Here is a 16505-nt window from a genome sequence, read left to right as displayed (position 1 = left end):
AATCTTAAGCAGGCTCCATGCCCAGTGCAGAGTCCTATGCAGGGCTCGATCTCATGACCCTGAGATCATGACCTGAGCCGAAATCAAGAGTCAAATGCTTAACCCACTGAGCCACCCAGGAGCCCCCAAAATACTTCTATTTTAACATCAGATATAGAAAATACATGGGTCCTGGTTCACTTGATCATTATTTCAAGTGATAGAATCAGGATTTGTGTTTTCATCCAAGAATGTTAGTGCAGGGAGCTTAAGGACCTAGGAACTCATCCACTTTGCTTCCGGGAGGAAAGAGGTACAAACAGGTTAAGGTCATTTGAGGTTAAGGAAAGTGCCCAGGAGCACAGAGTCTGTGGGATCAAGGAAATGGTGGAGGTGGACAGGAAGTTAAAGGTTTTCTAGTTCAAGTTTCTCAAACTGCAGCCCTCCGGGACCACCTCCAAAGGTATGGGAGCATCTGAGTAAGGAGTCAACCAAGAGTTCTTCAACTTTACAGGGTTTGAAAAACACTACTTCCCAACGAATTTTCCACTGGGGAAACGGGAAACCAGGAGGGTGAGGAAAGTACTCAAGTGCCCAGTTCCTCTTGGGTCCCCACAGCCAGGATCTGTTTCCTTCTTTTGGGTTAACCCTCATTTGTTCATTAATTGCTGACCATCACTGCACATGCCTTACAGGACTTAGTCAAACACTTTAGAGGGTGGGTGTTCTGATCCCCATGTTACAGAGGGAGCACCTAACTCTCAGAGGACCTGAGCTGCCTAGGCCTGGGGCCAGTGCCCCAGACAGCTTCTATCTAAGTTTTGTCAGACCCTAACGCCCCCTACTCTGAACCACTGCACTTTCCCCCTCCCCGACAGTCAGCTGCAGGTGGCTTCCTGCCACTTCCTGCCGTTTATGATGATACTGCGGCCGTCTTATGAGCTGGGTCCCACACCTGCTCCTCTGAAGAATCCAGTACAAACCCTGCTCTGAGGGCTTGTTTTATCACCAACATGGGCCTATCAGAGCAGGGAGGAGGAGGGGTGACTCAGGGGCTCACGGGAGGAGGACCCCCAGATTCTGGGCTGTTTGCGTGAAGGTTGTCCGGGGTTTCCACAAACACTGCCCTCTCCTTTTCTATCTGCTCAAACATGTGAGTGTGTGAAAATATCACGTCATCTGATTTGGAGACTGTTTGAAATGGAAGGCTGACAAAGTTGACCTGGTTTCATTTCTGCATTGGAAGGCTGACAAAGTTGACTTCATTTCATTTCCAGCTGTGGGTCCTTGGTCGGTTGTGGGGGCTGATCCCGAGGCCTTTGGGGGACGGCACTGCATCCTGTTTTCCTAGCACCATTGTTTCAGTCAGACGCCATCACTTCTCCAGCCTCCAGCCCTTCCAGTCTATCCTCCACACTTTTTTTTTTTTTTTGGATTTGATTTATTTGAGAAAGAGAGAGCGTGAGAGAGTGCATGAGTAGGGAGAGGGGCAGAAGGAGAAGCAGACTCCCCGAAGAGCAGGAAGCCCGACCAGGACCCTGAGATCGTGACTTGAGCCAACGGCAGATGCTTAACCCACTGAGCCACCCAGGCGCCCCTACCTGCCACACTTGAAATCTTAATCCCAAACTGGATGACATTACAGTCCTTTCTTAGTTCCCCATCACCTCTGGGACAAAACCTGAGCCCTTTCCCCCACAGTACGAGGCCCTTTGTAATGGTTCCAGGCCATGGCTTCATCCCTTTTCCCACCATTCCTCCTCCCAGACACTTCGTGGTTACTTTTTTGAGCTCCTTGTGGTTGCTTGAATTGACTTGAACATTCTCGCCTCCATCTTTTGCATAAATTATTTCCTGCAAGAATTGTCCTTTCCCACCTCCTTCCCTCCAGGAAGCCCTTCTCCCTGGTTGAGTTAGGGTTCCTTCCTCTATATTCCTACGGTGCCCTGGTCACAACTCTCTGACTATTGGCTAATTTGTGTATCTACCTTCCAAAATAGTGAGCTAGTTGAGAGCAGAAATGTGTCCTGTTTGTTTTTTTCTTCCCTGTGTCCTCAGTAAAATGTCTAGAGTATAGTAGATAACAGCACTTAATGACGGAACTGGTAAATGGTACTTCTCTTCCTCATCTGAACATAATATTGTATTTTGACCTAGGCTACGACGACACTCTCCTGATTCTTGACCAACATGAATTTCAGCAAATGCCTCTATAATATTGGAGAGCAGCTGGACAGTGATGAGCTGGCCTCCCTCAAATTCCTTAGCATGGACTACATCCCACAGAAAAAGCAGGAACCCATCAAGGATCCCTTGATGTTATTCCAGAGACTCCAGGAAAAGAGAATGTTGGAGGAAAGCAACCTGTCCTTCTTGAAGGAGCTGCTTTTCCGAATTAATAGACTGGATCTGCTGGTCACCTACCTGGACACCAGCAAAGAGGAGATGGAGCAGGAACTTCAGATACCAGGCAGAGCCCAGATCTCTGCCTACAGGTGGGGACAGCCTCCACAGTGCAGGCACTGGGAGGTGCGGGTGCAATGGACACATCTTCGTGGGTAGGGCTGATTGCGGGTGTCTGTGTCGTATGACTTTGGAAGTTCCTCGAAGATGTTCCACCAGGGCCAGATTAAGGAATTTAGAGATCTTATATATAATTCAGAAAAAAAGTTAAACCATAAAATAAAAAATTTGTTTCCAAAGTGAAATAGGACCTGTAGGTATGCTGATATTAAAACAGCCATCTTCTGAATTGTCTCTCTCCCTGTTCTGTCTCCTCTTCTGTTTGCCTCTGCTCTGTTGATGTCCACGTCCTGTGCTTACTTTGCCCATTACTGGATAAAGCATCCCTGCTGCTTCTCCGAAATCCCCCTCCCACCTGCATGTGGTTGACTGTGGACGTTCTCAGTGGGGTTCTAGGCTTTTACTCCACCCTGAAAGACTTGCTTCATAAGGTTCTCCAATGGGGGCTGTGTGCTGCCCGTCGTGCTGGGCCGGCCAGGCTGGGCCCCACAAAGACTGCCGAGCCCCTGTGTGGACAGTGGCGACCTCAGTCGTCTGTCCAGCCTCTGCCTTGCACCTGGGCCTCTCCCTGCCTGTGGGGCAGCGGGACTCAGGGCTGATAACAAGCCATGTTCTCTTACGTCTTCACGAGTCGGTAACAGACTTTTGTGTGTGTGTGCAAAATGGTGATTTTATTAAAACACGGGCAGAAAGAGCAGCACCAGGGTTGTGAGGGATGACTGATTATATAGGTAACAGACTTTAAAAACAGGCACACATTACCAACTTCTGTCTTTCAACATGCCCTATTACCAGATGCTCCTCAGCGTTATTTTTAGCTTCCCTTCTGAAAACTTCTACTCCAGCCTTAGCTGTGATGTATTTCACGGCCTCTTCTCTCTTGTTAGTAATGATGGCGAGTGTGATGGTACGTTCTCACTATCCCCTACTAGCCTGGCCTATTTATGAATGCCCTGGTCCTCAGTCTCAGAGACCTGAGATTCTGGCACGTTCCCTACCATATCTTTCTCTGCTCGAAGCTTGAGCATTTTGATAAGTGACAAAAGAGATATGCTGGGTGTATGAGTTTCCGAAGGCTGCTGTGGAAGTCCCACAAACTGGGTGGCTTACCACAGTAAAGACATTCATACTCTCACAGTTCTGGGGGCTAGAAGTTTGAAATGAAGGTGTCAACAGGGTTGGTTCCTTTGGAGCTCTGAGGGAGAGTCTGTTTCATGTTCCTTCCTCCCCTAGCTTCAGGTGTTTGCAGGCAATCCTTGGTCTTCCTCATCTTTTCGATGCATCACTCCAATCTCCTCTCTGTGCCTGTTTTTCTGAATTTCCTCTTCTTGGAAAGCCACCAGTTGTTGGACTAGGGCCAACCCTGATCTAGTGTGACCTTATCTTAACAAGATTATATCATCAAAGATCCTTTTCCCAAATAAAGTCACATTCATCCATCCAGGGTGGACATGAATTGGGGAGGAGAGTCGGGGAGGACATCATTCAATACTGGATAACTTTGTTTTAATGGGACTGTGACATCTTCCTAATGATTTTTTTTTCATTAAGGCAGCAATTAATCTTAAAAAAACAACAACCCTAGAACCAGGAGGGTCTTATCTTGTGCCCACCATCTTGGTCTTCTGAAGGTTGCTCTCCTTCTGTCATGTAAGCAAGGCTAAGGCAAATTGTCAATGTCAGACAGTGACCTGTACTTCTCTGGTGGAAGGCTGAGTCCCAAACAAGGGAGGATCTGTCTGTCAAATCTTTTTTTTTTTTTTTTAAAGATTTTATTTATTTATTTGTCAGAGAGAGAGAGAGAGAGAGTGAGAACACAAGAAGGAGAAACAGCAGGGAGAGGGAGAAGCAGGCTCCCCGCTGAGCAGGGAGCCTGATGCGGGGCTCGATCCCAGGACCCTGAGATCATGACCTGAGCCAAAGGCAGCTGCCTAACCGACTGAGCCACCGAGGCGTCCCTGTCTGTTAAATCTTTAACACGTTAGCTAGGGAACAAAAGGGTCAGCACAAATACAATCTACTGTTCATCATTGTTGGATATTAGCCAGGAAATAAAAAGTATGCTAGAGTGGCCACTTTCCATTTACAAGAAAGCACTAGACATTTTTATTTTCAAATTATAATTGCTGCCTATAAAATCAGTATCTTATAAACTACCCAGGTTTATTTCTAGACAGTGACGGTACAAGAAAGCCAGCAGATTTTAGTAATGAGGAAAGTAAGAGGGCAAAACACCTTATAAGAAAGATAAAAGGGCCGGTAACTTTTGACTGGACCCAATCTTGGCCAAACTGAGAAAACTTTGGAGAAATACTTCTAGGGTAGAGATTCCAGGAGAGGAAGGATGAAATAGATGATAATCCTGAGAAACTTCTGTTTGTACACTATTTTTATTTTCAGAACTTTAATTTTCTAATTTAATTTGAAGTTAGCATGTTTTTGTGTTATTTTCCTTTACACCACAATGGTGAAAGGTTTGCTGACTTATTAAACATTCCTTTGTTCCTTCAACAGACATATCCCAAGAACCTCTCATGGATTAGGAAATAATAATGCCTGTTGTGTATCGAACACTCGATGTATTGCCAAAGATTGGTTTAAGCACTTCAGATAAATTTATTCGTATTATTCTTAATATGTCCCAATGGTATATTGTATCATGTACAAGTTTACAGATGAGGGGAAAAAGTGTACAACACGTCTACAGTCACACAGTTCTTAGATGATGGAACCAAAGTTCCAATGCCAGTAGCCCAGGTCCTCTGCACTTAACCTCTGCACCTCATGACCCACCGGGCTTATGGAAACAGAAAGGGCACAGACCTTGCTCTCAGGGGACTCAGAGGGCTTTGTAAGCAGACAGTTATAACATGTGTGTAAACTTTCTGGCGATACAAAGGCACAGTGTGGTGAATGCAGCCTTGAGGACACTCAGGCAGTACTTGAGCTGTTAGTGGGTGAATCTGTGTCTGCAGATGGGACAAGGGAATGGGGGTGTGAGCAGCACAGCATACAGGGGTGGGGGCAGGGCAGCTGCGTGTGTTTGGAGAGGAGATGGGGGCAGGTGCTGAGGAGTGGCTAGAGAAGCTGAAGAGGTAGGCTGGGCTCAGTGCACAAAGGTTTGTATTCCAGAACCAAGTGTGGGGCCTTCCTACTGACGTTGATGGCCAGGAGAGCACTAACAAGTTTTAATTTAGGAAGTGATGATCCAGGGCACCTGGGTGGCTCAGTCAGTTAAGTGTCTGCCTTCGGCTCAGGTCATGATCCTGGCGACCTGGGATCAGCCCCGCGTTGGGCTCGTTGCTTAGTGGGGAGCCTGTTTCTCCCTCTCCCTCTGCCTGCAGCTCCCCCTGCTTGTGCACACACTCTCTCTCAAATAAATAAATAAATCTTTTAAAAAGACCAGGAGGTGATGATCCAGTTTGCATTTTGAAAAGCATAATTTCCACAATAAAAACTTTTTTTTTTTTTCCTACTGCAACACGCTCCTGATTTTATAGTGAAGGAACAAGGAAAAACACAATTCATTTAACTGAAACTAACTGAACGGCATAGTTAGCGGACCTTAACTCTGTTAAGGGTGGAGTAGCTGGGCATGAGTCAGTAGTCTGTCATGTCACTGCAGCAGCCTCTCTGCGAAGATTCAACTCATAAATTATGTCATTAGCTGTCTTTCATTTAAGGGGAGGTGACCAGAATCAAGTGTCCACTGCCACTCCTTTTATCAAATGGGAAATTATTTGAGAAACCATTTCTAAAGTGTCTCCATTTCCCACCACAGGGTCATGCTTTTTCAGATTTCAGAAGATGTAAGCAAATTGGAATTGAGGTCCTTTAAGTTTCTTTTGAGCCAGGAGATCTCCAGATGTAAACTGCATGATGATTTGGTAAGACCTGGTGTTTCACCAAGATTTGGTCCTGAGGTTGAGTTAGCCGGTGGGGATTGCTGCGACTGGAGAGAGGGCTGGTCCAGTAAAAGCAACCTGGACTCTCACTTTTCAACCAGGGGAGAAGAAAAGAGTGGTTGGACAGACAGCAGCGTTGCAGATACGGTTCCTTCGTATACTGAGAAGTGCTGCTCACATTGTCAGGAGCATGGCAGGGTCAGTAGCGAGGGGAAGAAGACTGGTTGTGGAGGCACAGCCCGTTGCGGGGCCCTGCAGAGCCAGGCAAGACAGTGGTGAGCTGGAGACATCTCCAGCTTCTGCAGCTTCTGCAACCACCTGGGACCTGGAACTCTGTGCGTGTGCGTGCATGCGTGTGCGTGCATGCGTGTGCGTGCATGCGTGTGCGTGCATGCGTGTGCGTGCATGCGTGTGCGTGCATGCGTGTGCGTGCATGCGTGCAGACTCTGTGCGTGCGTGCGTCCGGACTGGACGTGGATCACGTGCCAGAGGCAGTGTCGGGAGAGATGCAGTCCCCAGGGCTGTCACTCTGGGGACCAGGCTACAGTTGTCTCAACCATGCACCTGGGCTATTTCACAGACGTCCCCTAAAGGTGTCCCCGGTGGTTGCAGCACAGGGCTTGGGGGCTGGGGCCTGGGTGACACCTGATGTCACTTTTCCTCTACCTTCTCATTTCTCTCTTCCTGGGCCAGAAAAGACAAAATTGCTTCTCCGGTGCTCTATTGGCTTTATAAGACCAGGATATCCTGTCAGGAGGGTCAGCTTGGGAAGCTAGGGTGGGCCCTCTCTTTGGACAAAGTGGACTTAAAAAAAAAAAGAAAATCTCATCTAAAAGCCGGTATGCCTCAATCCAGTCTTCCAACTTTATTTCTCTTCCTTCTAGAACTTGCTTGATATTTTCATAGAGATGGAGAAGAGGGTCATCCTCGGGGAAAGAAATTTGGACACCCTGAAAAGAATCTGTGACCAAATTAACAAGAGCCTGCTGAAGAAAATCACGGATTATGAAGAATTAAGCAGAGGTAGAAATAACTTGACAGCTGTGAATTAGCAAAATGTATTCTTAAATTGACAAATCCCTCTATGTCGAGATTGTTTCTAATCAAATATGTGTTTGTTTTTTAATTCAGAGCAAACAATGAGCCCTCAAAGAAGTCTAGATGAAGTTTCAAATGGTAATTTGCGAAATACGTATTTAAGACTTATTCAGTTAATTTACTATCAGATACCCCCATTGCCTCCTCTCCCCACAACCTTCTCACACATCCCCATCTTAATGGTCTTGCTCTCCTAAAATCAAGAAGGCTCCGTGCCTACTTGTCACCTTCTTTACACATTGAAAGATACACACCTGCTGTCAAAAGACATAGACCTTGCAGCCCCAGGCTGACAAGTTTAAAATAGGTGAAGAGTCAGTCAGTAAAAAGATTTTTGTTCTGTGGACTGCAAGGATATTATGTTCAAGGCAGTCTGTGAGTTTTCATTTTAAAGGGGACCTTATGATATCCTGGGTGCTCTGTGTTTCTTTACCAAAATCCCTTCTCTGCTATGTTTCATTCCAGATATGTCTCAGTTGCTTGTAGGGGAGGAATCCCTGAGGGCACTGCCAATGTCAGACTCTCCAGGAGAACAGGACTATGAATCAGAGGTGTGTAGAAATTTGGACTCCTTTTTCTTTTTAGTTGCTCATTCTAGTTCTTGCATTCCTCAGCTTTTAAGCGGTCAGATAAACTAGTAAGGGGCAGATGCTTACTGGAAATTTGGAGAACTATAGAAAATTTTCAGAAACAGACAAATTTAAAATGTGATTTTTTAAGTTTCAAAAGTAAAAAAAGTGTTAAAATTTTTTATTTTATTTTTTAGATTTATTTATTTGTTTGAGAGAGTGAGAGAGAGAGCGAGCACATGTGAGCAGGGGAGGGGCAGAGGAAGAGGGAGAGAGAGAATCCTAAGCAGACTCCTCGCTGAGTGCAGAGGCTGATGTGGGGCTCCATGCGGGGCCCAATCCCATGACTTGAGCACAAATCAAGAGTCAGATGTGTAACCAACGGCACCACCCAGGCACCCCTAAAATTTTATTTTAAAACCAAAGACAAAGGCACTGGAATAGTTGGAGGGCCGAGAAAGCAAGAAGCCTCCTGGCAACCCTTTCAGCAGCTGCCTCAGCCGAAGTGGGAGAAGGCTTTGGGAGAAAACTCTAGCAGGCCTGGGAAAAGCAAAGCCTTTTCTTTTAGGCTGACATTTCAAAACTGTTTCTCCACGGTGATTTAGGGGTAAGCAGCAAAGGCTCATGATCTAGCCATCTCTATGTTCTCATCTCAATGAGCCAGTGCAAGAATTGCCTTTCTAGATAATCACTTTAGTTTATTAACCTTCAAAGATTCACCAGCCACAATCTGATTCATTAGCCTGTTCACTCCTCTCTGTGATGGGAAGCAGAGGAAACCCTGAATGCTATCAGTCCAGTGGGAGACTTGAAATTAAGCTGAGAGAGACCAGTTACAGGTGGGCTCCTGAGCAAATTACCAGACCTCTCTAGGTCTGAAAACCAAGGATTTGCCAAAGTCATGTGGCACTTTGCAAATAGCAAAGCACTCTACTGAGTGTCGTCCCCACTGAACAGCTAACTGTACTGAGTGCCAGAGAGATTAGGTAACTTGCACAGAGTCTTAAGGTTATTACGTAGTAGAGCCAGGAATTTGAGCCCTTAGCGCAGAGCACTTTTCTCTACCTTGAGGAGCTGCATGGATTTCCCAACAAATGCTGAGTATCTTGGCACTGAAACAGCCCCGGGAAAGTCAGGATGCAGGGCTGTCTCTGACTGATACTGTCAGGTACGAGAGTCTGGATACTGTAACCTGCAACATAGCCAAGACCTGCCTGACTAGTCCGTCTCTCTCCTCCAGGCCCTGTGGTCCTGAGAGCCAAATTAAGTCGTCGGCTTTCAAAGTCCTGGGACCATGCTATGTCCTGTGTGAAGGGCCGGCCCTCAGCTGTTAGCCCAGAAAAATAGATGAGTTGACTAGATGGCCCACAGAATAACAAGGTGACAGACAGGCAGCCCAAAGACAGCATGAAGACATTCATTCATTCAGCAACTCCTGATTGAGCTCTCACAAATTAATAAATTCTAGTTCCTGCTGCAAATGTTAGCTGCCTTGAGCAGAAACAAGAACATATGAAAATATGTTATGATGACGACAGTATTAATAGATGTGCAAAGTGCTCAAGAGGCCCAAGTACTGGGACCCTGATTTTACATACTAACTGTGGGGCAGAAGTCTGGGGATCCTGCGGCAAGGGAACGGGTGGAAACTGGTTCACCAGAGAAATGACGTCAAGTTGAGGGAGGGCTGGTGAAAGGACCCTTGCATCCCAGTTTGGCTAAGGGGACAGCCCAACTTCTTACTAGGGAGTTGTTTGTTCACATCTCAAGTGTTTGACCCTCAGAGTCAGCTCCTGGGTTGGATTTTTGTCTTCCAGGCATCGGAGAAAGTTTACCGAATGGAAAGCAAACCTCGAGGATATTGTGTGATCTTTAACAATTATGACTTTAGCATAGCACGGAAGGAAGTACCCAAACTTCAGAACATTAAGGATAGGAATGGAACAGACTTGGATGCAGGTACAGTAGAACCCTGAAAAGAAGTGAAATATTTCTAATACCTAAGTTTTTTTATCAAAAGGAGAGAACAAAAATTGTACCAATAGGGCCTCATGTTTCAGGAAAAAAAATGGATAAAACCATATTTCCTTGTGGAAATGAAGAACATTTTTATATATTTGCTAATTTTCTGCTTTTGTTTTTTTAAATTAATTTTTTAATCAAAGTAATGTATATAAGATAAAATATCAAATCTTACTAAAAGGCTTATAGTAAAAAGCAACAACAATAAGCTTTGCTTTTAATTCAACTTAATGAATAGTGCTTCTGTAGAATGTATTAAGTATTAGGTGAAAACATTGCCTTGGGATCAAGACCACATATTGTAATTATAAAAGTTGGGCAGATGAAATTGTGAGTCTTTAATAGAAATACCATTGTCAAATATTAAACTAGCCAGAAATTCTTTTGCTCAGCCTCTTTAGGAGGAGCAACTTAAAAGAGAACTTATAAGAACTTACAAGTTAAATGAAAACTTGTGAGAACTTATAATTTAAATGAAAAAATAATTTTCAGTGTGTGAACATAGAAATGGCTACTACATAGAATACTACATAGAAATAATCCAACTCATCCAATATATTTTTGAAAATGGTGTTTATGAGTCATAACATCAGGTAATGCCTTATTTTTTTAACTGAATAAAGTTTAGAAAATTAATGTAGGTTGATTTTAATCATCAAGACTCTGCTAATGGTCTCTTAACACATATTCAAGCAAATCTATTCTAAGATTTCAAAAGCCACAGAGCTTTAAGTCCATTGGCTATATCACTCAACATCATATACCTTGATCTTGAAGAAGAGAATTCAGGCCTTTGATTTCCATTCATTTACTATCAAAACATTTTTTTTTTGTAGAGAGGGAGAGAGCACAAGCATGGGGAGGGGCAGAGGGAGAGGAACAGAGAGAATCTTAAGCAGGCTCCACACCCAGTGCGGAGCCCATTGCAGGGCTCCATGTCATGACCCTGGCATCATGACCTGAGCTGAAATCAAGAGTTGGACATTTATGGGGGCGCCTGGGTGGCTCAGTCATTAAGCGTTTGCCTTCAGCTCAGGTCATGATCCCAGGGTCCTGGGTTCGAGCCCTGCATCGGGCTCCCTGCTCAGCGGGAAGCCTGCCTCTCCCTCTCCTACTCCCCCTGCTTGTGTTCCCTCTCTCGCTGTGTCTCTGTCAAATAAATAAATAAAATCTTAAAAAAAAAAAGAGTTGAACATTTAACTGACCGAACCACCCAAGTGCCCCACTATCAAAACATTTTTATTAAAATAATATTTGATTGAATTTCTGTCCTTTGGTCAAAGGGTAGGTACAAAGTTGCAGATATGTAACTTATTTAGAGATCTAATGAATGACATAATGACTATAGTTAATAATACTGTATTGAATACTAGAAATATGCTAAGAGAGTGTATTGCAGGTGCTCTCATCACACATACACACACACAAAAGGAATTAAGTATGTGAGGAGATATGTTATTAGCTTGACTGTGATAATTACTTCACTGTGTATATAATCAGTTTTATGCCTTAAGTGTATACAATTTTTAGTTAAAAAAAAATCAGGCACCCTGAAAATGTTGAAAGACTTTGACTAGATCTTAGAGAACTTGGACAAAAAATAAGGTTATGCATATGGAAAACAAAGCAGTGAAAAAATAATGCAATTACTAATTCCAGGAAAGACAAAAAATTTAATAAAAAAGGAAACATAATTAAAGAATATTGTTTACATACTACTGTTGATTCGATTAAAAGTTGTAAATAACTGTATAAGAGCATCAAATGCTCATCCTCCATAATAAGAGCTCAATACAAAGTCTAAAATTTATAAGTAAATAAATAGCAAAGAGGTCAAATTCATTACAAAATGGAGGTGAATACCAAAAAATAGTTGTAAAAAGTTGAAAGTGGTTGCCTTCATGGAACATGACTGGGTAATAGGGAGAGTTAGAGAAGGGATAGCTTTTTGTAATAGACCTTTTAGTTCTACTTGATTTTTTAAACATTCATATCTTGTATTTTTCTTAAAAGATTTATTTATTTGAGAGAGCAAGTGCGAGTGGGGGGGGAGGAGAAGAGGGAAAGGGACAAGCAGACTCCATGCTGAGCGTGGAGCCTGACATGGGGCTCAATCTTCACGACCCTGAGATCATGACCTGAGCCAAAATCAAGAGTCAGACACTCAACCGACCGAGCCACCCAGGCGCCCCTCATATTTTGTATTTTGATAAACAAATTTGAGTGTTCAAGATAAAATAAGTATGAAGCTTCTATTAAAATTTTTTTTTTGCTTTTTATTTTGATTATGTAAGTAATACAATCATTATTTAGATTGGTTTGGTAGTAAGCCTAAATAATAGCTTACCCATCTTATAGACTAGTTGAAGACAGAAGGCCAACAATAGCACTCTCCCCTTTCTCATTTGCCTCAGGACTGGAAGTGTTTTCAGCTGGGGGCAATAAATATTAGAAAACTATGTAATTCGGCCAGTGATATAAAGGGTCTTGTTCTTCAGTTCTGGTTCAGATTCTTTGTACTCTAGCATCTCTCTCTCTCTCTCTCTCTCTGTCATCTATCTATTTGACAGAGAGAGAGAGAGACAGTGAGAGAGGGAACACAAGCAGGGGGAGTGGGAGAGAGGGAAGCAGGCTTCCCGCTGAGCAGGGAGCCCGATGCGGGGCTCGATCCCAAGAACCCGGGATCATGACCTGAGCAGAAGGCAGACACTTAGCGACGGAGCCACCCAGGCGCCCTCTGGTTCAGATTCTTAATCTGATCAGTGTTCTCTCTAGCTCTGGACTGTGGTTTGGGGCTTATTCTGGTGTAATATGACTTTTCTTGTTTCACTTTTCAGATGCTTTGTGTCAGACCTTTAGTGAGCTTCATTTTGAGATCGTGCCTTTCAGAGACTCTACAGCCATGAAAATCTGTGAGGTTCTGAAATCCTACCAAAGCATGGACCACACTAGCAGGGATTGCTTTATCTGCTGTGTCCTCTCCCATGGAGACAAGGGCATCATCTATGGCTCTGATGGGCGGGAAGTCCCCATCTATGAGCTGACCTCTTACTTCACTGGCTCAAAGTGCCCTTCCCTTGCAGGCAAGCCCAAAATCTTTTTTATTCAGGCTTGTCAAGGGGATAACTACCAGAAAGGTATAGCTGTTGAGACTGACTCCGAACAGAAGGAAGCCTATTTAGAAATGGACTCGTCACGGCAGAAGAGATATATCCCAGAAGATGCTGACTTTCTGCTGGGGATGGCCACTGTGAACAATTGTGTTTCCTACCGAAACCCCATGGAGGGGACCTGGTATATCCAGTCACTTTGCCAGAGCCTAAGAGAAAGATGTCCTAGGTAATTTTTGCCTACTCTGCCCTTCATTTGTTTCTAAATGTCTAGTTATGGATGACATAGCTGTACTTCCCAGGTCAGTTGCAAAGTGGGAGAGGGGGGCAAGCGTTAACATCGTTAGTTCATAGAGACACTTAAAGCAGAGTTTCTTTTATTTAGTGCCTGAAAGGACAGTCGGGGTATCATAAAGCAGGGAGTGATGGTAAAGTCAGTTCAGCTCTGTTTTTAGGCAGAAACATGACTCAGCCAACTCAACTAGTTTTGGAAGTCTTCCAACAAGGTAATAACCCATTTCAATGGTTAACATCCTCCAGCTCTGTTAAAGTTCTATCATAGCTAATCAACCCTCTTGGTGTGTTGTGGGAGAGAAGTACCAAAGAGTAGAAACCCTTTATATTCCCACTAATTTGGCCTGATGTGAAGCTACAAAATGTGGGAAAATATCCCTCCCTCATTTATTATACCCTATGCCTCCTTTAGTTAAATGATGGTTTTGTAGTCATAGTTCACCCAAATGCACACATAACTGACAGGTGAATAGCGAGAAATCTTCTAGCTCTATATCTCATCATGCTTTAAGTGTATGAAGAGTAAGAATTTCCCATGGCAGATCAAGGAGTGAAACATAACATCAACAACATGTTTTCCTTTTGTAACTTAGACCACGAGTCCTACAGAGGCTGGTGAGAAAGGGGTGGAGTGGTTGCAGGAGACATTGGGTTTTCCCTTGCCCAAAGTGATTGTAGATGATCACAGAAGCAAAGGATGTTTTTTTTGGGGGGGGGCATTGAGGTGATTATGGGGGCAAGAGGCATAGTACGTGGAAGAGTAAGGTACAAACAGATCAGGAGGGAAGGAACCCAAATCTGATGTTGACTCTGAGGTTTCTGATGATCAGTAGAGATCTTGAGTAAACCAAAGGTAAGTTATTAAGCTCTGAAACTACTCCTTTTCCTAGAAAGCTTTGACACATCTTAGTTTATCAGCTTATGATTTCAAATGCCTGGCATTTTGAAGGAAGGAACTGTCACTAACTAAGAGCAGATGAAAGGGTTTGCTGGTATTGTTTCCCCACAGATGGTCACAGTGTTGTTGTTTTTCAGGGGTGAAGATATTCTCACCATCCTTACCGAGGTGAACTTTGAAGTGAGCAATAAGGATGACAGAAAAAACATGGGGAAGCAAATGCCACAACCTACTTTCACACTGAGGAAAAAACTCTTCTTCCCTCCTAATTGATGCTACTGTTTAGCTGTATAACACTATGCTTAATTTATTTGTTAGTAGAATGCTGCTATTTGCCTTTTTTTTTTTTTTTTTCTTTTGGATGGCAGGAAGGGGAGAGAATCGGAGTCAGGACAAACTAATTCCTGTGCAAATTTAAGCCTAAATCTCTGGCTTTGCAGTAATAGCTAGAGATTTATAGCCCTAGGTAGGATTTTAATTTTATTTTTGATTCGATGAAAAAGTTTTTAAAACACTGAGAGTAGATAAGAAAATATAGAAAGTTTAAAAGAAATGTAACATCATAAATTTAGGTTCAAAAACGGTGTCAGAATGAATGTTCTTTGCACATCTCTCATCTGCTTCCAGCCTGGAATAATTTGATTCCCTTCAAATTGTTAAGTATTTAAAAAAAAGTTAAGGATATCATGTGAAGGCTTTAACCTGGAACACAGAATTAATGGTAGTGCAGAGATTTTTTTTTTTTTTAAAGATTTTATTTATTTGAGACAGAGAGAATGAGAGAGAGAGAGAGCACATGAGAGGGGGGAGGGTCAGAGGGAGAAGCAGGCTCCCTGCCGAGCAGGGAGCCTGATGCGGGACTCGATGCGGGACTCGATGCGGGACTCGATGCGGGACTCGATGCGGGACTCGATGCGGGACTCGATCCAGGGACTCGATGCGGGACTCGATCCAGGGACTCCAGGATCATGACCTGAGCCGAAAGCAGTCGCTTAACCAACTGAGCCACCCAGGCGCCCCCGGTAGTGCAGAGATTTTATAAGGCAGAAGGAGATGGGGAATGAGGAAAGCAGTTTCCCACTTGAGGCCTCAGAATAAGTGAATGTTGTTCAAGTAGTGGGAGACAAAGTCAAGAAAACCATAATCCTTCTCCTTTCTGTGAAAGGGCTGATTCCTCATTCCTGGTTCTTATGAGAATTTGTCATATTTACATTCCAGCTAACTAGATGTGCTTCTGTGGAGCAGAATGTGAGGTAAAATTGTTAAAAGGTACTGTTGGGACTTTTTTTTTCTTAAGTAAGCTCTATCCACTACCTCCCCCCCGCCCCCCGCTGACCCCCACCACACGACATGGGGCTTGAACTCATAACACCAACGTCAAGAGTCACATGCTCTATGAACTGAGTCAGCCAGGCACCCCTAAAAGGTATTGTTAAAAAGGAGAGAGGGGCACCTGGGTGGCTAAGTCGTTAAGCATCTGCCTTCGGCTCAGGTCATGATCCCAGGGTCCTGGGATCGAGCCCCGCATCGGGCTCCCTGCTCAGCGGGAAGCCTGCTTCTCCCTCTCCCACTCCCCCTGCTTGTGTTCCCTCTCTCACTGTATCTCTCTCTGTCAAATAAGTAAAATCTTAAAAAAAAAAAAAAGACAGCAGCGGCACCTGGGTGGCTCAGTCGTTAAGCGTCTGCCTTTGGCTCCAGTGTCTGTCATGATCTCAGGGTCCTGGGCTCGAGCCCTGCATCAGGCATCCTGCTCAGCCGGGAGCCTGCTTCTCCCTCTGCCCTTCACCCCACTTGTGTTCTCTCTCTGCCAAAATCTTTAAAAAAAAAGAGAGAGAGAGAGAGACAGCAGCCCCAAATAGAGTCACTTGTGCTAAACCCCATGTCAGCAAACCAAGACTTAATACCTAACCAAAATGCAGTTTTAATTCCCCGGGAATGTAATCTTTAAGCAGGCAACATGGAATTACCTGGTCAGCACTGGTGAAATAATCTGCCTGATAAACTCCTTCCATTCCCCTTAGGAAAGTGACCTAATGCAATTTGATCCAATCTGATCTTTAAATTTACTCAGTTGAATTTCTGTTGTTTAACGGTTTGCAGGGGGATG

At 44.1% G+C, this 16505-nt stretch overlaps 1 protein-coding gene across 5 annotated transcripts in view; it reads left to right on the top strand.

Moving 5' to 3' along the window:
- CASP8 (caspase 8) overlaps positions 1-15790 on the top strand; it is a 24557-nt gene extending 8767 nt beyond the window's left edge. For 3 of the 5 annotated variants that reach the window (XM_031020705.2, XM_031020703.2, XM_006749518.3), the window contains 8 exons: positions 2137-2474; positions 6284-6389; positions 7292-7430; positions 7539-7583; positions 7971-8056; positions 9892-10033; positions 12934-13435; positions 14536-15790. In XM_031020705.2, coding sequence (XP_030876565.1) covers positions 2170-2474; positions 6284-6389; positions 7292-7430; positions 7539-7583; positions 7971-8056; positions 9892-10033; positions 12934-13435; positions 14536-14671 — 1461 coding nt within the window. In that variant the 5' untranslated portion in view covers positions 2137-2169 and the 3' untranslated portion in view covers positions 14672-15790. The remainder of the gene's footprint in view (positions 1-2136; positions 2475-6283; positions 6390-7291; positions 7431-7538; positions 7584-7970; positions 8057-9891; positions 10034-12933; positions 13436-14535) is intronic. The other 2 variants (XM_081813884.1, XM_081813885.1) reach the window with 1 other exon arrangement.
- Positions 15791-16505: the final 715 nt, after the last annotated feature.

The sequence above is a fragment of the Leptonychotes weddellii genome, chromosome 3 (assembly GCF_054177405.1).
Source record: "Leptonychotes weddellii isolate Sample4059 chromosome 3, ASM5417740v2, whole genome shotgun sequence".
Lineage (NCBI taxonomy): Eukaryota > Metazoa > Chordata > Mammalia > Carnivora > Phocidae > Leptonychotes > Leptonychotes weddellii.
This window is presented reverse-complemented; position numbering and strand designations above follow the sequence as displayed.